This window comes from Enoplosus armatus, chromosome 12, assembly GCF_043641665.1.
Source record: "Enoplosus armatus isolate fEnoArm2 chromosome 12, fEnoArm2.hap1, whole genome shotgun sequence".
Lineage (NCBI taxonomy): Eukaryota > Metazoa > Chordata > Actinopteri > Centrarchiformes > Enoplosidae > Enoplosus > Enoplosus armatus.
In genome coordinates this window covers 17,847,780-17,870,907 of record NC_092191.1, presented here as the reverse complement: position 1 = coordinate 17,870,907, position 23,128 = coordinate 17,847,780, and the positions used below count along the sequence as shown (strand labels likewise).

General features: G+C 44.3%; 1 protein-coding gene across 1 annotated transcript in view; it reads right to left on the bottom strand.

Moving 5' to 3' along the window:
• Positions 1-2,699: 2,699 nt before the first annotated feature.
• Positions 2,700-23,128, bottom strand: part of LOC139294254 (arginyl-tRNA--protein transferase 1) — a 49,522-nt gene continuing 29,093 nt past the window's right edge. The window contains exons 11-12 of the mRNA XM_070916105.1: positions 9,647-9,767; positions 2,700-3,626 (exon numbers count right to left, since the gene is read on the bottom strand). Coding sequence (XP_070772206.1) covers positions 3,448-3,626; positions 9,647-9,767 — 300 coding nt within the window. The 3' untranslated portion in view covers positions 2,700-3,447. The remainder of the gene's footprint in view (positions 3,627-9,646; positions 9,768-23,128) is intronic.

Below are 23,128 nucleotides of genomic sequence, written 5' to 3'. Positions count from 1 at the left end.
CTTTCACATTGACATTTCAGCTGCTTTCATCTCTTACTCTTCAGCTGACTCTTCAACTACTTTCAGTGCTTACTCACAATTCCACTGCCTGCAGGACTTAAAATTGGAAATAATTTGCAAATGCTTTCACTAATTACACTGATTTCGCATGCTTATGGCTCTTAAAATTCAACTTTAACTGCAACTCACATACAAATGATGAACATTTAAAAATATTTGACCAACATTTGCAGTGTAAGCAAGCACACCTAAGTTTTCTTCAGAGAATGTGTCCGTGTCTGGTTCTAAATGTTATCTTACTACGGGGTCACACTCTCCTTTCCCAGCCCTTTTCCCAGGTTTTTGGCAGTCTCTTTATTTTCCAGTGTGACAAACCCCGCCCATTTGGCACAAGCATTGCCTAAAATAAACCATAGTGAGTATTTAAACCATCTCTGTGACTCAGGTCTGACATGAAGATAAAGCCCTCTCTCCAGGCCCCTTTATTCTCTGAATCCTGACCTTTGGCTGAACGGTATTTCAGCAGCAGTACGTGGTCAGAACAGACCTCATACTTAATAAGAATTATGAGCAGTGACACAATTATATATCAGCGTAATGTCCAAACCCTGCCATGCTGTGTCTTGCAGCATTATGGACTCATTATAAAATAGCCGACTGGTCCAGGCCACTTGTTTTGACAGAAAGAGGTCCACCCCAGCACTGGCACGTTCTTGTGTGTGGCGTCCACCAAGACTAACTACCCGTGACAGTGCCAGGAGTGTGTGTGTGTGTGTGTGTGTCTGTGTGAGTGCACATTAAGTCTGAGGGGAAGCATGCCTAATGTGGGAGAGAAACAGTGAATCCAACATGGCCACTAGCCAGCGTCAGTGTTCCCTTCTTGGAGAATTAGCCTGTCAATCCGTCCTAATTCCTGAGGACACAGACTGCTCTTAAACCCAGGTTGAGTTTAAACTGGAGAGACTGACTCTCTCAACTGTTTTCTCAGGTTTGGGTGCAGACAGGCAGGCTGGCAGAATGCGTGGCGGGTCAGGCCGCACCGCAGAGCAGAGCTGCTGCACAAATACAGATCTAGTCCAGGGTCGAGCTGACACTGTTGTTACACTTTTCGCTCAGTTAGTTGCGCGATTGTGTGTCTCTTGGTGAGTATAGGATACTCGCCCCGCTGGATTAGAGATATCACACACACAACATGACTAACCACCTCAGAAATACATTAATGTGTGCAGGAGGATTTAGGGTTTTCACTGGGCACTGTTGATGTTGAGATCATAGCAGAAATACTGGCATTGTTTTGTTTCACCTCCAAATTTAATACCATTGTTGTTGTTTGTTCAGACTCTGCTGCTGACCTCACTCACTCAGCTTGATATTGGGCCTCCACTGTTCACTGGCTTAATAGCATCTTGTGGACACCTAGCATGAATTTCTGAAAGATTCTTAAGTTACATAGGACATGGCATCATTTTAGATTCTCAATGTTGAGCATGCAGTTGACAAAGACACTAATGTCAAACATTTTCATTTTATATTGTCATCACCAAATTACAAATACTGTGCAAGTATACACCGGCAGCTGCTGTCCACAGGTAAGCGAGAACTCTCTTGTTGTGCATGATTAAATATGTTTGAGTTATGAATGCTTGCTAAGTTAGTGATGTGGAATTTAACACTCATGTTTGCTGACAAGTTAGCTATATCATGCTTATAGACAACCTAGGATCATTAGCTAGCTAACTAGCCATAATATGATCCTTGTGACGTTAATCAACATGACCATACCGGTAACTCACTTGCAAATATCTTATCTGTTTAAACATGTGCAATAAATAAAAGATGCATCTCTAACTTAGCAAGCATCTTACTTTGATTACCATCACGGCAGATTTGAAGTTATAACGGCTGTCTTTTATATGATTTTTAAGTGGATTTATCGGTGATGGACATAGATCTGACAGAACGTGGAAAGAGGGAGTCACACTGAGCGTGTCTGTGTTCACATTTGAAGAAGAAGACAAAAAGAATAAGGGGTCACTTTCTAAATGGCGTCAAGCTGGTTCAAAGGGTTAAAACACACATTTGTAAATTAGATCCAGAGTACTGTAAGCCCCAAAAAGGCACGTCAGATATAACATTTAGATTACATTTAGAACCTAATAACTTAACTAAGCTAGTTACATGGAGGCTGCAAAAACGAATCTCTGACGGCACTGAGACCTCTGCTGCCTGATACTTTTTCCAATCAAAATGAGCTGAAATCACCCAAAGCGTGTTAAAACCACCAACATTTACTGAAACTACTTAACGGAGAAGAAGAATTAAGATCCTGGGCCGCTGCCATGACCACCATAGCTTGTGTAAGTATATCGAGCCGAGCCCTGCCCTGGCTGAGAGCTGGACTGCTGTTCACACCCTGTTTGGGGGCGAGAGGCCATTCGCGTTTGTGTTCTGCCAGCTCATATATCTAACACCTGTTGCTTGGCCCAATTCAACAAGTCCAACTCAAGCACCCATCTCTGGGTGTGCATGTGTTCTGGGAGACAAAAGCTTACTACTGTAAGTGTAAAAATGTACACAGTTGGTTCCAGCATGACGACTCTGGATTATTGGCCTGCTGCCAGAGGATTCAGGGTTGTGTCGCATAATTAGCATGCAAAGGAAAACCACAAAGTCTGAGCAGGGAATATACAACTCCTTTATTTAGTTTAAACAAAAAATCAAAGTCAATATTAAAAGAAAAGCAAATAAAGCTATAAATATAACAGACACAAACATTGAAAAGAGTGAGTTCTTTGCTTCACACGAACCCAGTGAAAAAAAAATCTTTACAATGTTGTGGCGTAGTTTTGAGTCTGCTTGACGTTTTGAGATATAATGTAAGCAACTGAAACCCACCTTCAAAATCACTGAACATTCAAAAGGAGAACATGCTCTTCAAGTGGCGATGCTGACATAAGTCTACATCCGTGTCAGTTCAGAGGAGAGCTGTCACCTGTGTGTAGCGAGACGCTCTTTTACAACATCATTACTTAAGCATACAGGATGGAGGATGGTGCAAAATATCAAAGTGATGAATACATGATATCAAAATAACATTCAAGGGACTGGTCCCTGTAGGGAGTCAAATCAAACAAAAGGATGTACAAGAACTAAACTGAGAGTAATGGATGCTGCATTGATGAATTTAACTTATAAAATATGTGTGAATGAGACATAACTGATGAACGAGGCCGATGGGTGAATGGTAACATACATACAGTAAATAGTGAGCGGCTACTGCATTGTTCCAGCTTGTGTAAAGCTAAGCATGGAGAGACTACTGGGAGAGGCGGCAGAAAGCACTTTCACAGACAGTGAGGGGACACACAGACGTACAGAAACAGACATTGCTGGGAAGTGTGTATTTACGTATATATTAAGAAGGTGCAGTGGTGTGACGCTGCATGTTCAGGCGCGGTAGAGCAAGATCCTTTCTGCACAGTCCTGGCCAACCAAGCCGGCGTACTGCTGCACCTCCGTCTCGTCGCTGGAGCCTTTGCGTTTGCGGGAGTAGGCTGCATAGGGCATGACGGCTCGTCTGTATAGCACCAGAGCCCTGCCCACATCCTTCAGCACCCGAGCATCTCCTGGATACAAACAGGCACACATGAGAACATAATAAGGACCAGTGTAGAGCAGACACATCAAGCACAATAAACATTGTCCTTATTTTCCCTCGTTCTTACAAGTTAACCTCTGAGTGACTTGGCACGGATACACCATTATTCCGAGAAGCTGTTGGAGGAGCAGAAAGCATTTTCCCCCCGCGGCACTAATTCCCCTATGCCCTAAACCTGGAGTCACAGTGGTGCGTGAGCAGGCTAGTTAGTTGGCCTCGTTTAACGGGGGCCTTGCTCCCTGCTGGCTCGCCAAACTCAGCATTTCATCAGGTCCTGTGTCATACACTGCCAGCTCCCATTAGACCAGTGAAAACATTGCTAATCTCAAAAGTGTGCGTGTTCAGCAGCTAAGAACGGTCCTCTGGAGAGTCAGATGGAAAAAAGAATATAAAAACCCAGATGACCCTCTCTTTGACACTAAAACCGCTGCCTCCAGGAGTGAGAGGTTGGGCCAAGCTGCCCACAGCTGGCGCCAGGAGGACATACAAGGGGTAGCACAGCAGGTAAGTATCAACTGAGCCAATCATAGCCAAATATACTGCACATAATGTGTGAATGCAAGTGGGTCTCAAAATCCATCGTGAGCACTAATTATCTTCCCACTCCAGTCAGAATCGAGGAGTCCTTGATGTGCTGTCATTCACTGAAACTTCAATAAGTATCTCATGTCACCCTCTCCCCAGTGAATCACTGCTCTACTCACTCTAATTGCCCTTTTAAAAATGCTTTTATCCCTCTCCTTAGCTCTTGGCTAAGCCCCTTAGCTTGTCTCCTGCTGTTTCACCAATTGCAAAATGCCTAAAATGTAAAATTCATATTGTGCCTTCTGAAAATGCACATCCCCTACACACTCTACACACAATATTTCATCCAATCAGCCCGTCCTGTCTGGAGCAGTCCTGGTTTGGCCTAGCTGAGAGGAAGCAGATGAAAATAAACTTCAGGCCAGGCTGTGGAGCGGAGTGGACTAGCTTGCCAGGTCCATGGCGACACATCAGTCAAACAGGAGCTAGTTAGATTTGGTATTAATAGAGCTCAGGGCCTCCCACTCGCCACGACCGCCCCCTCCCCTCCGACAATACCCATGTGGCTCACAGCTGAGCACGCAGGTGGTACGAGTGATGTGAGTGCACATTTTTCTGTCTAATTCTTAAAATATTCGCCATAGTACCGCCAAATCCCACCCGATCACCTAATAAACTGTGAAAACAAGACAATAGAGAGAAAAAATGCATAACTGTGATGTAATGCCACAAACAAAGGTCTTTTCTCTTGTGCCAGATGTTAAAAAGGGATCCCCAGTTTACAAAGTACTCAAAAGGCACTCTGGACTGGATCTTGGCTATTTTGTGGGCTGGATGTGATCAGAGACTTGTTACGAGCAATATGAGTCAACCAACTTTGCTGCTGTAATCAGTTAAAATGTTACAGGCCTCTGTATCACTGAAATAGACAATGACTAAATCAGGACAGCAGCACCAAGGAACATTTTGAGATCCCATGAAAAGGAATCGACAATGAGAGTATTCAAATAGTCACAAGCGTTTAGGAAGATATACCGTAAGTGAATGTCCCAACTATTCGTGTACCACTATGTCATGGAACCTTCACTACCTGAACAGCAAGCCAGAGGAAAAAAGAGAGCTGGGTATAAACATAAACCCCAGAGGCTCCTTTAGCGCTCACTCCCCCGTCTCCATAAAGATATTTTCACATTTCAACTTTTTCAAACCACACTGTGGATTCATATTTTATTTATTAACTTCATTTCCCTGCTCAGTAATGCCCTAACCACTGTGTCTTTCCCCTTCTCTAAAAACTGCTGAGTCACATAATTGAAGAATGCCTGATACAAACTTTTTATATAAAGAAAATCAGCAGTATGTTAAGTCTCACCATGTGGGGGAATGGGTTTTAAAAGCTGTAAATACGTTATGCAACTTCCACACGGCCATAATTTTGGTCCATGAAGAATTAATGCGTCTTATTAACGTTTGATGCTTCCTTAATAACTTAATCTGCCTCCAGCATTTTCTCTCTAAGCACTACTGTATGTGCCTCCTCATGTTCTTTATCAGCGTGACAGCCCACTTACTCAACAGATACGCAAAGTTACACTTTGTCAAATGTGTGACGTTGGTCTAAAGCACCACCGTCCCCTTGTGAAGATATTAAGTAGTGAACATTTTACAGACCAAAATGAACAGCAGCATGCAGATTTAAGATGGTCTATTAACCTCAACAGTAAGCCTGAGCAGAGGACCTATCTTCCTCTCTTACTCCAATCCAAACATCCGCTCCTCGCATAAACAACTTTCATTTCTACTTCACTCACTCCGTCCGTCCTCCACCAATGCCCGCCTCCTCTCTTTGAGTAGCTCCAGACCCTGTTCCCGTCAGGCCCACCGGACGTTCAGTGACACGCCGCTCCGAGGTCACGGCTCCTCGGGGTCGGGGGTTCAAGGGTCGGGGGGAAGAGGAGTGGTGAGGCTAGGGGCCTTGACACCTCGCCACGCTCCCCTCTCTCTTCCCATCCATCTCGAACTTTCAAAGCACTCGCTTAACACCAGACGCTGGTCAAAGGCAGGCCATCAGGTTATGACCACTTCCTATGACCCAATGTCGCAAATCCGCCATAGGGCTTACGTTTGAAAAGAAAAAGGCCAAAATGTCGATGTAGTAAGAAGACTCCTCTTTGACAGGAAGACCTGGGTTCAAGCCCCTGTGTTAGCCCGCATCCGCCCGGCTGAAAGCGAGACCCTGAATCTCTGTAGCTGACCATGAATTTTGACCTCCACAGTATAAAGGATATTATCATTATTATTGTTTTAAAATCAGGGAAAGGTTCATCCACAGCGGTACATGTGCAGCAGATCTGGGGGGAAAACTACCTTGTGCATTATAACACGAGACACTGAGAGAGGAGTGATATCTGTCTCCCCTCCGCTCTGAATGGGAACATTAGTGCAAGTAGGATTAAGGAGTAGAAAGCCTGGTGAAGAGCAGAGCAAAGTGGCTCTGACAGTGAGACAAGATATGAAAGTGTGTACTGTAGAAGCTAGAAATACAGTGGAGAAGGCAGGGGGGCTTGGAGGTAATGGGTGGGTGCTCCCCCACCTAATGTTTTGACTTCACTTTGCATGGCTGAAAGCACAGATACTGTAGATCTCTGAGTCAATCAGCTTGATGAGAAATGAATGTGTGCATTTGTGTGAGACTTGAAAGATTTCAACATTGTAGATATTTTCATAAATGCAGCTTAGTGTAATGTGTGTATGCAATATGTAACTTTGTGTGTCTGTGTTGGCGCCTGCTGGACGCACTTAAGGTCCAGGGGGTGAATACTTCTGTCACACATTTTTGCTAGTGTTTATCCTGCTGAACGGGCAATGCCCCTGCTTCTTTCTTTGTCAAGCAAATACTGATTATGAGTGTGTGAGAGATAGTACATATGCTCTGTGTAAAATGTGTGTGTCTATGTGTGTGTGTGTGTGTGTACATACACTATGTACATTTGTGAGAGGCCACAACGAGGCCCTTGGGTCCTCGATGTGTCAGCAACAGGCATGTAATCAGTGTGAGCCTGCTTTGGACAGAGTTGTGTAAACTTTAGATTAGCCGTCTTTACACACCTCATTAGGACAGCTCTGCAACACGGTCACGCTTACAATCTGAACTCACAACCAGCACCCCGATTCTCATTCACCCCTGGGTGAGGCCTGGAGTTCGAGGCAGGGCCTTACAACAAGAGTGAGTTGGAATTCATTGGGACTTTGCTGGCAGTTTCGGTGAAAGTATAGTATTTGTTGTGGAGACATTAGGAGGTTTTCCATTGAACCAACTGCTGTTCACAGTCAGCTGATACACTGGAACATTGAATATTTACTGACACATATCAAAGTCAAGAGTAGACAAACAAAATAGTGGGATCGTGAGCAATGAGACCAGAGTACAAAATGCCATAATCACAGTACAGCAGCTACATAAATGGGACTACAATAGATGGTTACTTCCTAAAGGATACATAGGAGGTTCCCAAACTATTATATGCAGTCACGACTTCCCCAGGACTTCAAAACAGACAGCAACATGTCTTTATTTAGGCCAACAACAAGCCACACATTGACAAACTGCCAATTAGGACTGTGCCACAGGCCACAACAGTGTGCCATGCTGCTAACCTGACAGCGACACAGCCCAGGCTGACCTGGGGACTGACCACTGGGTGTATTTCTGGAGAAGACAGAAACCTCCACACCACCACTAGTCTGGCACCCAACAGCTTGGCAACGGACGTGAGAGCTAACCATCAAGACAGCTAGCACTGAAATGTAATGACACTGCGTTTGGACAGCTAGGCCTGAAATAATGTGCAGACTGATCCAAGATCAACAGTCCATGCAAGAATGGAGGCACCGCAAGAGCCACAGACACACAAACAAACTCTGGCCAAACTCTGAGACCGCCACTTTGTCCTCAACAATTTGTGCCTACTCAGGGATTAGTGGTGTGATTGACAAGATAAAGTCAGACCTACCACTGGCTAAGCTGTTAATGGCAATGATGTAAATGACCAGCCTACTAATGGTCCTTTAAATGCCCTTATTTCTCCTGGGTGAGGTGCTTTCACCACCACTTGAGTCAACAACCAAAGCTAGCCAGGAAATCAAAACAATGTGTAGAATCCTTTTTTCCTCAAGACATGTGTTAAGAGTCTTTATAGATGGTGCACTCATGCCCACAAACCTTACCTGATCACGCAATCTGACCTCTGGAATAAGGGACAGGGGCATTCGTGCCAGAGAACGTTTTTTCTTTGAAGTTAATCATTTGTGTTACTCTCTGCATGGCAGCAAGTCCAAGTATGACCTCACTACAACAAACTCTTAAGCTGTCTCTCCACATTCATCCATCGCCCTTTCCTCCTCCACCTCCCTGCCGATCGATCCCTCATTTTATACTTCTCTCTCTTCTAGTGCCCGCATACAGCCACCAGCTTCACTCCCTTTCTCTTCTCATCTCTACAAAATCATTTTTATCACATGTCTCCACCCCTCTCTCCCTCCATCTATTCTTCTATTACTCCCTCTTACCCTCCATCTACCAGTCCCAGTCTACTTGATAATCAAATTCTTGTCCTCTCACATCTGCTCTTACTGTCTATCAGTGGCTCTTTCCTGTTTGGTGCCTATTTGGTGATGCAGATAAATGTGGAAGAGTAAACAGGAGATGGCTGGCCCCTGTACACTCAACCACTCAGGTGGTGTACGAAGTTTAAACCCATGCACAACGTGCACTCATACTAACAATCTCCTATAATAATTCCTGTAGAACAGTATCCGTACAGTACACCTTATTTTTAAGTTTTAAAAAATAAGAAGACAGAAAATGTATCAGTCTCTGCGGCTGTGAACCTATACAGAAAATCATTCAAAACTCTACTTTCAAAACTTTCAAACTCACTTGCACTCTATTAAGCACTCTCCCTGGCCCCCATCTTTCACCCCGCCAGTCCAGGCAATGGGCGTCTGCCAGTCTACCTTCTGCATGTGGTTTATTATTGCTGATATCACTATTCATCTAATGGCAACATGGTCCTTCCATAATGACAGCGCTGGCTTTGCTCTGACCATGCTGAAGGATCATGGGGGGAGAAGTCTGCGTGATCAGAGCTGCCGGCCCTCCGTTTACCCCTGTTCAGTGACTGCACTCTGCCTTGGAGCAAGCCCACAGTTTTCAATTCACCATCACAGTGAAACCGGATCAGATGTTAACTCAAGGTTCATGGGTTCATCCAGAACAGGGTGTACTAAAAACTTGAGGATCCAAGACTGAACTCACAGCGGTAGGTCAGTATGTTAGTATTATTGGAAATATATGCAGCTGTATGGGATACATGCAGAAAAATGATTTTTCCTCCAGTTTCAGGCATTAAATGCCTTAAATATTTAGTGATAACAGTCGAGTGGAGTGCTGCATAGCTGTACCTGCATCAGGATCCTGGTTGAAACGAGCATACCGGGAGTTCTCCAGCTGGGGTACACATCGCTCTATTGGTACCCAGGCAAAGGTTTCTGGGCACAGGAGGTCTGAAGGCCGGTACTGCCCCTGGGGAAAGAAAAGGGGACAGAAAGAGAGGGTTACACCGCTTGCTATCACAATTTATTATTTATTATTGTTTAATCGATCCACAGAAAATATCAACAATCTTGAAAATTGATTGGTTATTAATTCATTTATCTGCAAACATTATTGATGGATTGATAACAAGTTGTAAACTGGCCTCAGGGTCAGGATCAGGGCTGACACCTGGATCAAACTCTGCTCTGTTAAAAGTTCTTTGTTTGAGGATTGCTTCTCTGTGTGAGGAGTGTTATGTTGTCCGCAAACACACCAGCATATTGTAATGTGTGCTTGTGAAACGGGTATAAGTCTGTATTTGACCTAACATTTTGGATGGAAAGTAAACCAAGCTGAACAAAAACAGCTGCAGGGCAAAGAGGGAAAAAATGAGTGAGGGGTTGAATGAACAGATTAGAAGGAGGAGAAAGAGACTCCATTATCAGAGACCTGTGTTCTATCACATGGCTCCAAACAAACACAAAACTGCCGAGATAGCTCTGTAAACACGCAGGCGCCTGCAACAGGCCCGCTGCACCATCTCAACACACACAATAATATTTATAGTTTTTGAGACATTAAACTGAAGGACAAAGACTCCATCGCTTCATCAACACACTTTTTATACACAACCGAGGTCAAAAAGTGCTGGATGCTTAAACTTACAACAAATAGAAAAAACACAGATGTCATTACGAACTCATAATAAGCAAGACAAAAGGAAATACCATCGCTGGAAAACACTGTTGCTACACAAGCGCTCTGACCACGACCCATCTGTCAGTGGGCCTATATGGAAAATATGCTGCCTGTTTTTACATGCACGATAGGATGCCATGAGAATGAACTAAGCTGCTTTACAGCTCTGAAAAATGAAAAACAGAAGAATTCTGGGGATACATTCATAGCCAGGCTTTCTCCTTTGTGGCCACCCTTTTTCTCTACCCTGAAATAAGGTAACAAAGGAGAAATGCCCAAATGTATCACTCAATTTTTCATAGAGTCATGCAAAAAGTGTACAGGCCAACACTGAGGTACAGGCTGTAAGGGGCAAAAGCGAATCAGAGCGAAGCAAAAGACCCCAACATGCTTTAAGTGCTTTTGCTAACAGATGGATGGTGGTGGAATGCTATACATCTGTAGCTGCGATGGACACACACATTGATCGGATGCTCTCCATGTCCCAACAACCTACAGCCTTCTACAACTGTCAGCACAGTCAGCCTGACACTCTCACACTCTGCCTCACCTCTATAGACTCCTTCAACACCGCAGTGGGACATACCTCTATATGCAGAACACACACACACACACACACACACACACACACACACACACACACACACACACACACACACACACACACACACACACACACACACACACACACACACACCTGCTCAGCAGTAGAAACACATATTTCCAGCTATAGGCCTCTGCATCCTGACACTGCACCTCAACTCAGCCTGGGTGTGTAGAGGGAAGGTGGGAGGGAGAAACAGAGGTGTGAATGGAGTAGCTAGCCTTTAAGGAGAGAGTGAGAGAGATAGAATGAACAGTTTTTGTGTGCTTGTACTCTGTATCAGTGTGTATTTGTAAAATAAATAAAGAAGACTGATTCCTCATTCCTGGAGGCCTTTGTTCTGTGTCTACCGTCCAAAATGATATATCCAGTCGTTTGCTGTAAAGTTTCAACAGAAAGAACGATGGCCTATGTAACCAAAATGAGAGACAGAGTCTGGTCATGGCACAGGCACAATTCCTCAATTCTTCCCCTGAAAAGAGAAAAGGATGAAGAGAAGGACGGAGGAGTATGAGACGACACAGCTATTAGTGGTCTGGACAGAGGACAGAGGAAAGAAGAGGGAAGAGGGAAAAGAAAAGCTTGGTTTGCCACAACCTATCTGTCAGCTTCTTTGCTTTATTGGACTGAAAGTGAAGACTGAGCTCACCACTGACTTTCTTTATCTTCCCTTTTATTTTATTCCCTTCCCCAAGTTGGCTTGAAGACCCTGTAATTCACAGCTACCCCTGCAGCTTCCTTGGCTCTTCTTCAGCCCAGTGTTTTCTGCTTTTGCGTCAGCTTGCTCACAAGATCCATCTCTTTATCTAACAGTTACTTATATCAACAGAGAAGGCAGTAATGGTTTCCTGAAACTTAGATCCTTGAGAGAGAAGACTGCTGCACAGAGTGGAACAGTCACTCCAATAGCTGGAAGTGAAATGGCCTATTTCTACAAATCTTTGTTCCTGAGTGGCTGTTAGCTCAGCAAGTGGCGTAAAGAGGCCACTGGGAGTGATAGTGACTACGTGTGAATGACCAGAACGCCATGTGATTGAATGTGTTCACTCAGGTGCCTTAAAGGGCTACCCGGTCGCTCAACAGATAATGAAGCTTTCCAGACGAAGACCATCAGTGGCTCTCTTCCTCCCTTTCTAAATGCTCAAAGCCTCCCGCACAAACCAATCCGTCACCATCCCTCCCTCCTTTCTGTGTGCTCGCATGTTCAGACGGATATGGAGGTGATACCGATGACTGACAACCTCTGAAAGGCTCGTTTAGAGAGACAGAAAGAGAGATGGAGGACGAAAAAAAAACAAGTGGAGAAAGAAGGAAACATGCACAAACTTCTGTGGATAGACTTGGCCGCCGCCGTCAGGGGTGTGAGAAATGAGATGGAGATGGGAGGGAGACGGGAAGGGACGAGAGAAAATGAGGTGCAGATGAGTAAAAGGATGGTATTTAGCATCACCGAGACATGGACTGAGGCGAACTGATGGAAGTGATAGGAGCAGTCTGAGTGCCAGGATGGAGTGGCCCAGCACTGAGAGAGGACACTGGAAAGAGACAGAAAAGGGGTACGAGCTAATTAGACCAAGGGTGAGATGGAGACGGACAGATCGGAAGACAAATAAAGAACTACATTCAATAGTAGTTACATAAACAAAATGAAAACTGTACATTTACAAGAATGCACTCGGACATTTACAACTATTGTTTTTCTGTTTGTTAATTAATGTGCAGAGGTCACTGTTTATAGGGAAGCAATCTTCTTCAGTGCAGGTTTCCCAATGAACTCAACTTTAACAAGACAAAGGGGGGAATTACTCAACCTCATTTGAACAGCGAGCTGCCCTAGTGTAAACAATTACACAACCTCAATCATCAGAAGTAAATAAACACATATCTCCACGGGGCTCGACTTTGCTGTTGCACAATGCTTTGCAGATCTATTATCACTCTGCGCCCCTCGGTGACACAGCATCACTCATTCTTTTCAGGCCACACAGACTTTACACACACATACAGATAGCAGGGGCCCTGCTGTCAGAGTGAACTTTATTACCAACTCAACGACTCAAACACATAACTGTCACTTTGTTCCTCTCCTTCATTGTGCACCCTTTCCCCCTCATTTCTGTCTTGTTTTCTCACACACCTCAGGATGGGGAGTGATGCCCCAGGCCCAAACCTATGATTTATATGTAAAGCAATTAATCAGACACATAAATCGAGCGCTCCACCGCAGCCAAGGAATCCTCATGAAAACCTACACCTCCTTTTGCCTTCTGCTTCTTTTCTTCCTCCCTGCCTGACTATGAGTTCGGTATGCGTAGAAGTCGAGACAGCTTTCATCAACCGAGAGGTCGTCAGCCAAAATCAGCACACCATCTCCAGTTCGTCCAAAAAGGTGGACAGATAAAAACAAAAATTCACATTTCAAATTCTGACTCAGCTTATTACCAGTTCAATAGTTTATTAAAACTTTTAAAATTTTGCTTCTGTAAAAACATGCGTCTTTATCAGAACGCATCCTCTGGAGCATAGGAAGTGAAGTGTTGCATGCTTCTGGCAACAACAAAATGGGTTTGTGTGGAGCATACTGAGGAAGTTAGCGTGTGCAGCAATAGCAACCATGGCTAAAGGAACAAATACATGAATTAATGCAGCCATGCTTTTGGCTGGGGCATAACACGTAGAGCTGAAACAAAACTTTAATCAATTAATCTGAAAACGAATCAGCAACTATTTTGATAATCGATTAAGGCATGTAATGCCAAATATTTCTCTGGTTTCAGCTTACTGTTTTTCTGTTGTATACACTTGTAAATTGAATATCTTTTTGGACCATTGGCCAGACAATGAAAAGCATTTTGAAGATGTTGAACTTGGGCTGTAGGAAATTGTGTTGACCATTTTTCACTATATTCTGACATTACATAGAGCAAGCAATTAATCCCTAAAGTGAGAAAATAGAAAATGTAGAAAACTAAGGCCAGCATAATTGTGTCATTTCTTTTAAATTCATAGACCAAACTTGATGTCTTACATATCATTATTGTTACCCTTTGTTCCTATGCTCCTTTTGTGTTTTCCCCTGCTTTCTATTACTTGTAAGACATTTTCTTTTATTATTACTCCCAATATTATAAAATGCACCAATATGCTAATAGGAGGCCGATCTAAGATACTATCACATCTTGCATAAGAGGGAGACTATTGGAGGATGAGGTCACTCATTGTTTTCGCAGTTGCACAGCAGTGTCATGGTTCAATGTGATCCTCTTTCAGGCCTGATGGAGGAAAGACCAGAAGACAGGAGGTGGACTTGGTGTCCCAGTAAGAGGGTTTCCCTGCCTCCATCTGCATTACTTTACACCACATCTGCTGCTGATTTCCTGCTCGTATCTCCAGTTGATTTTTCACCCACCCTACCGCTAGCTGAGGTGTCCCTTTATGTGCGTGTGCACAAGTCAAGCACTGTGCAGAACGTCTGAACGCAGCCTCAATGAGTCTATTCTTGCTAACAGTATCAGCACAGCTCCAATCTCTAAAGAAAAGAGCATTAAGTTATACAGTAATCTGCTGGTCCACTGAACACCTACTTCAGTATGAGACAGAGCAGCTCCAAGAGTGTGATGTAAGGTTGGTCGCAGAGTAGATGAGGTCACTAATGTTAGACCTTGCTCTGTTTGTCTCTGGCAAAAGATATATTATCCAAAAATAACATGCAATACAAAAAGGAGCCTGTTTTATAATACAGGAGGTTGAACATGAACACAATAGTGAATGGGACATTATGTCAGGATTCCACATTTGTCAAGCACTCAACAGAACATGGACATTTGACCTAAACAGACAAATACGGTCACCATGTCACATCTGTGGTCTCTTCCCAGTACATTATTCAGCCAGTTGTCACCGGGACAAGCCTGAACTCGGGAGGGTATACAAAGAGGCCTAGTGTGACCCAGAGCCGAGCAGGCCTAACCTAGGCCGGCCTGGGCCAGCACTCTGACCCAGGGTCAGATTCAGCCAATCTTAGTCAAAAACCAATAAACACAGGCCCTGATCCCTACATCCGCACTCTCTCTCAAACATACAGCTCTCACAATACAGCCCCTCTATCGTCCCAAGACTGCTGAAACACATACATTCTGCCCAGACAAGGGGGCATGGCCGGAGGGCCTCTCACTGCTGATGGACACACGTAAACAGTGCAGCTCACACAAACACACATGCAGCTAGACAAATAACACCAAAAACCGAACAGGCATGGACAGAGGGACAGCACCAGTGAAAGACATATCCAAACAAGCTGTGTCTCACACACAGACACACTTTCACCACAGTCTGTGACAATATGTACATACAGATTTGTGTGTGTGTGTGTGTGTGTGTGTGTGTGTGTGTGTGTGTGTGTGTGTGTGAGTGTGTGTGTTGAGGTCTGTGTGTGAGTGGCCTGAACATGTCTGGGGTCTGCGTTTGGGGAGATTTACGCCAACTGCTGCTGTTTAAACACTCGGGGGCCACCAAGGCCTTTTCACCCTACTCAACACATTACCACAGGACGACCTTCAAATAAAGCATCCAGCCTGGTAAGTCTCCCCCTTGGGCCCCAAGACAATCCCCTCCACCCACCCCACTCCGTCCCAGCACTCCCTCGCCTGGCTATGCGTCACGGCTCCACGGATGACAGGTTAATGAGGAGAAAATATTTTTACAGGATCGCATTTCGATGGAGCCCTGAGAACCAATGGCAGCGCTTTTATGGGCATCAGCTCACAGACCGGACACTTTTATCTCTTTATCTCCTCTGGTCTTTATGGGCAGGCGAGCTGTTACGCCTGTCTGACACAGACCACAGCTTACCGACTTGCAGTCAGAGCCGCAGCCCCTAATCTTGGGCTTAAAACCCCACCTCAAACTTCTAACTGCAAGACCAAACCCGGAGACCTCCACCTACACTCTGAATAAATGTCCAACAGCATTTATGTGGCAAGCTCATTCTGTCCAGTAGTGCTTATCAAAGATCTGAACGCACTCCCTCGCCAAAAAGAAACCAGGCGTTGCAGACAAAGCGGCGCAGCTGCAGCAGGTTTGAAAATAAATAGTGGTGATGTTAATGGCAAGGCAAACACCACAGACTGGCAGCTAGAGGGCTCTGGATCTGCTCAGCATGACACCATCTCCAAACTCTCATTTTCGCCCTTGTGACCTTCACACCTTCCCCTCGCTCCTCCCCCAACTCCGTCCTTACACACACAGTACGACTGAATCGTCTGACCTGACCTCTTGAACTCTGCTCCCTCAGACCCTCACCCTGTCAGCGCTCCTCCTAGGGGGTGCCAAGCAGCGACTACCCCCAGACTGTGCTGTAGCCTGTTAATGATTTGTTAAAAACACAACCATGGCAGGACACAAGGAAAAAAAAGGAGATGATGAGGCATAAAAGAGAAGAGAAATTATCAAAAACTTTAAACAAATGTTTCTTCTGAGAAGTGCACTGTTGGTGGTCTCCTGTCGAGCTAAATCAAACAAAACAGTTTCTGTCAGAGAGGCTCCAATTTAAGAAAGGGGGAGGGGAGAGAGCTGGAAGGCAGCAAAAGGGTTATGCTTTAGCTTATAAATTTCACAGAGAGGGTGAAAACTTATTTTGATGGGCACAGCTTTTCTAACAAGAGGATTGTTGGAAGGCAATGCAACTGGCATAGCAGAAAAATACCTTCTAAAAACAAACTGAGTGTTGCTTCATTTAAAAAAAAGAACACGTAGCAAAAAGAAAGAGAAGGCAACAGAAATAAAACTCAGGAAACACATGAGAACGGCCATCAGTTTCAACATGGAACACTGCGCTCACCACTGTAACTTTATACTACCTCTATCTGAGCCGTCCTGCTTTGTGCATCTGACCATGCAGATATGACAATTGTAGAAACAGGATCCTCACCACTGCAAAAATACATATCACTCCTGCCTGCTAGCCCAGTGATAACATTAGACAAATTGAACAAAAGGTGACGGCATGTTTTTATCTCTGAATGAAATCAGTTGAAAGTTTGTTCAGTCTGATCCCTTCCCTCTCTATCAATCTTTCATCCCAACCAGCATGGTGGCTGGTTTCGTAAAACAGTTGCTGAAAGAAGAACGGAAACAAAACGAGGGATGGAAAGAGGGGAAGAGGGGTGGCTGTACTGTGCCTGGACCTGTAGGACCTGTGAAGCGTAAACCCAGAGTGCCATACAAACACAGCCGTTCACTGTAAACCTTTTCAATACAACTAATCAAAATCTACACAAAGGGTTATAGAGTTTATGTCAAGAGCAAAACATAAACAAAAATGCATAAGAAAGGAATGCCTCGACCAAAAAAAGCTGTGTACTGTACCATGGTATGCTAGGGATGGGGGGCCTGGGAAACACCCACCTCTAGATGCCTCAAACTCACTCACTGTCACTCTTAATCTTCCCAGATGTACAACAAGTGACACACAGAATGTGAGGTCACACACATACACATAACATACTGTCTGAATGGGCCCCTTGAGTGAAAATAACATGCATGCAGAGTCCTGATAGCTGTGGCTTGGAGTCTTTTAGCATGTCATAACCTGCAACTGCGTACCTGGAGAGGAGACTGACTGTTTGGGGGAGAGATTCATTACATTAATACACACTGCTGGTTATTGATGGCACAGCAATGATGAAGATTGTTTTCTCTTTTTGGGGCTGGAACGATTCAGGAATGATTTGATTGAAGTGAAATTCAATCAGTGAGAAAGGGAATGAAGGGAACTTTAGTATTGATCATAATTCAACTTTAAAAAACATCTCTGTGTGCAGGTGTGTATTTGTGCGTCCTGAGAAAAGGTCAGATGTACATGCCTGAGCTGGGAGGCACTTAACTGATGTCATGAGAACTAAGCTCATGCAGCAGGTGACAGAAACCAGTCAGATCCCAACTACTCCCCCACACAGTGGCTGACACCTGGATGGATTCATTTCAGGTCCACTGAATTCAAAAGCTTTGGCCATGTGGAAAGCTGCTGGCTGTTGCTAGAGAACTGACCGGCTCTCTGACAGTGTTTGTTGTTTGTGGGCGAGGAGGAGTTGGGTTGAAAGGGAACGGAGGTGCAGCTGCCGCGAAAGGGCTCTTTAAAAGTCAGTGAAGTACCGCCGGGAAACGAATAATCCTTTTCATCTTGCCTCCTTTTCTCATTTGGCACACATTTTGTCACTCCTTTTTTTCTCTCCGTCTGTCCTCTTCCTCCTCCTTTCACTCATTTTGCTCACTCCTTCTTTCTTCCTCTCTGTGGAAAATTTAATGGTTTCCTGGGCTCAGAGTGAGACATTCTTTCGATGTGAACAATAATAACAAGAGTAAGAGCTACTTCATGTAACTCTCTCACTCCCTCACCAACTGGGTACAACCGGGTATTCTGTCTGTGTGTGTGTGTGTGTGTGTGTGCATGTGCGCCACACTTGAAAAGTGCTTGATCTGTTGAGACCAGGTACTGCAGAATGGTAAAGCCAAGTGGGTGACCGCCTCGTTTGTTATCATCAAAGTCTGCTTATTCAGTACTTAAAAATAACCGAAACGGACAAGTGCTCACACACACACACCTCTGCAAAGAAATGGAAAATCACTACAATGTGGCATGGATCTTTTACTCCTTGTTCTGTCCAAAATAAAACGTGGAAATGTATCAAATGAAAGCTAATGAAACTCGGAGTACATTTTGTGAGCTGCTGAAGCTGGATGGTGGAGTTATTGGAGGACAAGGGAATAAAATATGGTGAGAAAAACGTGTGAGTTGAAATGCAGGGTAAGGCAGATAAACATGCTAATGCAGATCAGTTGAACTCAACCTCATGTACTCTAAGACAATGTATAAACTATGGCAGCCTCTAGATACAGGCCTATTGCAAAATGTCTTGATGGTGCCAGAATTACTCACTTACTAATTACTACCTTACCTTATTTTTTGTTAGGGAAGCCCCAAGAAGTGTGTGTGCACTCTAGTCACTGGGTATACTCTGAAGGCTGCAGTACTTAGATGTACACTTTCTCTGTTTGTTCACATTTGACCACAAGCTACAAATATGCTGTTTGACATTCCAAGCTAATATCAACAAGCCAGATAATTTAGCTCTCTAAAGCCGGGCTCAGACTGCAGGAGTTTTAAATCCTAACCCATTTTGAAATCAGGTTGCATCAGGCACATATGGGTGATATATACAGATGTTCTTCTCTCTGATCTCAAACATGCACACACAACAAGATTTGGAAAAAAAATGATGCATCACACACTACAGGATGTTATTAAGATTATTGTGCCAGAGGGAGCAATGCACCACCTCACGTGATCTCATGGGGATGTAAACAAAATGGAGACTGACTTTGCTTTGCAGTGAAAAAAAAAACAAAAGCAGATGGCTAAATGAGTCTGGATGAAAAAATGGTTGAGAAGACTTAGCCAACAGGGGTTGTCTACTCTTCAGCGAGAGCTGGAGGTGAGATTTTAGTTTTAATATCTGTCAACAGTAGTATGCTTACTAACGTTAGCCTCAAACAGTTTACCGTCACTTGGCAACACCATCAGCTGCTCCGGGACTAACGTTAGCTTGTAAGTCCTCTCATTCACTTCTGTCTCTTGTAGGCTCATTTCTCTCATTGGCTACCTGCTCAGAAAGTATCAACGCAATCATCCAGATTTTACCTTCTAAATATCAAACATGTTTGAAATGATCGGGCCGGCCCTGATGAGTCTAGACTGGATCTGTAAACCCATCACATTACTAGATTGTACAATTTCCACCCGGGGATCATTAAAGTATTTCTGATTCTGATTCTGAATCTGGACCAAACATCGACACCGACCAAGGCCCCAGACCAGATTTCTACTCCGATTGATGGCAGGGGTGAATTGGGGATAAATCAGACCAAAACCCCTGTGGTCTGAGCCCGGCTTAAGCCACAAAGTCTCAGTTACTCTGTTTCAAGTCACGAGAACGGTTCATTCAGATGACTTTTAGCTACACATGAGAGGCAATGTGAAAAAAAGAAGAGTGGCAGAAGGGCCAAGACCTTTGGTCTCATTTAGCCTCCAACAGCTTCACCTTCTGCTCTCTACAGCTCAACATCAGAGGGCCCGGGAGGGCCAGGGAGGGCCAAAGAACCAGGGACAGGAGCCAGGGGCAGGATGTCACGTCTAACCCTGAACCCACCAGCCAAACCAGCAAGGCTCTGTGGGACGCTCCGTCCCAGCTTTGAGAACAAAGGAGAGGGTCTGACAGTGGCCAGGCAGCCCCCTGTTCCTGGCTGAACTCCAAGTCTTCTAGGACACTTTAAGACTCTACAGGACCATGTCCAGGCTTTGGCACTGCTAAGAAGTTTTAAACCCATCACACATGGAGCTGTTCCCCTGGGCATGCAGAGATGTGACCTGGCAGAAAGGACTTTCCTCCCAACTCAGACCTCAAGAATACTCCAAAATGGAAACACAGATAAGAGGCTGTCCCCTCTTAGACTGTAGCCTTACAGCCAAATCCTCAACACACATGCAGCAGAAGGATATGAGGGGACAGGACAGACAAAAGACCAGCTCAGGTAGAGGCTTAAGAAAGTGTTACTTCACTACTAGTTTTAAAAACTCTATAACACTATAAAGAGTCACCATAAAAAGCCTTTCATAACGCTGCTGGTGTCAGTTACATAAACAATGCAATTCTATTGCTCCTCAGGGAATGAGAGCACTATACGAACAATCGTGTGAAATTCCACAGAGAGGAAACTGGTTTCAGATTGTTTTTAGTATTCCTCTCAGCATGTTTAGTTGAGTAAGGCAATCTAAGCTTCCACTGAAATTCAGGCCATGTCGATCACATTAACATAGATAAATTAGAATCACAGTTCTGGAGTTGAAAGTTTACCTCGGACACAGTGTTTTCAGATTGTTCTCTAAAACTTTGCTGTCCAACTTGAAATTACAATACAAATCAACATTTTTTACCTCAGTCAATGTTGGTCAAGAACAATGATCATTGTTGGTCACACATGGGGCAGGCATCATTATTTTATAGTTTAGCAGTTGCTGACAGCACAACCTCAAAAACACAACAATACAACACCTGTATGAGGTAATTGGTAGCATTAAAACACAGATTTGAGTGTGAAAAGCACCACCTTAGCGTGCACAGGAGGCCCTAATGGAGGATCAGAAATGTATTTTTAAATGTATCCACATTAGTGTGAACGTGGTCTCAGAAAGTGATGGGTACAGAGACAGGCCCTGAGGACTGGCAAGGGGAAAGGAGGGGGTCGGTGGGTAAAATGAAGAGAGGGAGTGGTGTTTAAGGGGTTTGAGTGGTGTCCAGCAGGGTTCAAGTGCTGGTGTTTTGGTCCTTAAAGAGGCAAGCAGCAGGACTGAGATCCAGAAACCAGTAAACCTCCAACACAATAACAGTGGAGTTTAGGGGTTCCCCATCTTAGCGACTTGAACAATTCCACAGTATGTCGGTGCATTAATGAACTACTTGGGCTCATATGCAAATCAGACAATGGAATGAGACACTGTGCATGTGTTGAGAGTGTGTTTGAGTGCGGGTGTGTTTCTGTGGGAGTGTGAGAGCCCAAAGGTGGGAACTGGGCAACCTTCTCACCCTTGTTCTGTGTTCCTCCCCAAGGGTAAAATGGGGAGAAGTGGGGAGGTTGTGAACAAGACACTGCAATGGCAAACACACAAGAACAGATATGGGGGTTGGGGGAGTAAATACCACTGCAGGGGGGGGTTGGTGCTGTGGTAACAGCGCTCTCAGACAAGATGATCAAGATTCAACACACAGACACATAAACAGAGCAAACACACTCACATGGATTCCATACACAGAGTCCCAAACTGAGAAAATGGGCAAAGCACAATGCAAACCGCAAAACAAGATGTAAATGGATAAAAAGATGTGGCACTTGGCCATAATCCCCAACAAGACATCAGTCTCCCATGGACAAGAACAAGCTCTGGGAACATCTGAATGAAAAGACAGAGAAATAGAGGAATTAGTAGATGAATGAGGGAATAAAGGGATGAATGGTAAATCTTGGCCAAACCAATGGACTTGGAAAGGCTGCTTTCTTTTGCCATCCCTCCTGAAGTTATAGATCTTGAAGTGGTGTTTGGTGTGAATGTGAACATGTTTGTGAGTAGTGGCTCCACCAAAATGTACTTATTTCTCCTTCCTCCCTCCTAACACAAGGTTTACTGCATATGAATCAGCTGTTTAATAACTTTTCCATGAGTATTTGAGTATGTAATGCATCTGCATGTTCATGTTATCTTGATAGCAACAGAGGACCTCTGACCAGGCATCCCTGATCTACCCTGGGATTGTTACAAACAATTCATCTTTAAGGTAAAGCATCTATCTTTAACCCACTGCTGAACCATTTAATCAACTATTCTAAACCTTGATATGTGTCACTCAGCTGGATAGACTTCCAAACTGCAATACATTAAACATTAAAGCAGGTGCCAGGATTCATGTGGAAATGAGAGCGAAAAGCACATAGGTAGGCCCCTGTTGAGGCCTTTACACCTATAATAACAAAAGTAGAAGAGGAAAAAGAGGGGGGCAGGTCTTCAGACTCTTTCATAAGCAGGCAGTTGGGACAGTTGGGCCTCTCAGGAAGATAAAAACCTACATTATGCAAAAGTAATCAGAGGAACAAACCATTTTGGTCACTGGCCTGAGAGGCCAGGACCCGTTGAGGGAGGAGGGGGATAGACGGAGAGAGATATGTACATAGTGTGGGGGGGGGGGGGTCAACACATTTCTTGAAACTGACACTACAACATCATCCTAATGTGCCGGTAAAACAGTAAAACTTTACTGCTTCACCGTCTGTCCTCCACACATGATAACAGTACAGGGCAAGACTGATATCTTGACCACGTACAGAGAGATGTTGTGGAAGTGAGGCTCGGTGTGAAACATTCAAACGCCAAACAGATGGAGTAGGAACATTTGTTTCCTGCTAAACAGGCTCAAAATGTTAGTCATACATAATTGAG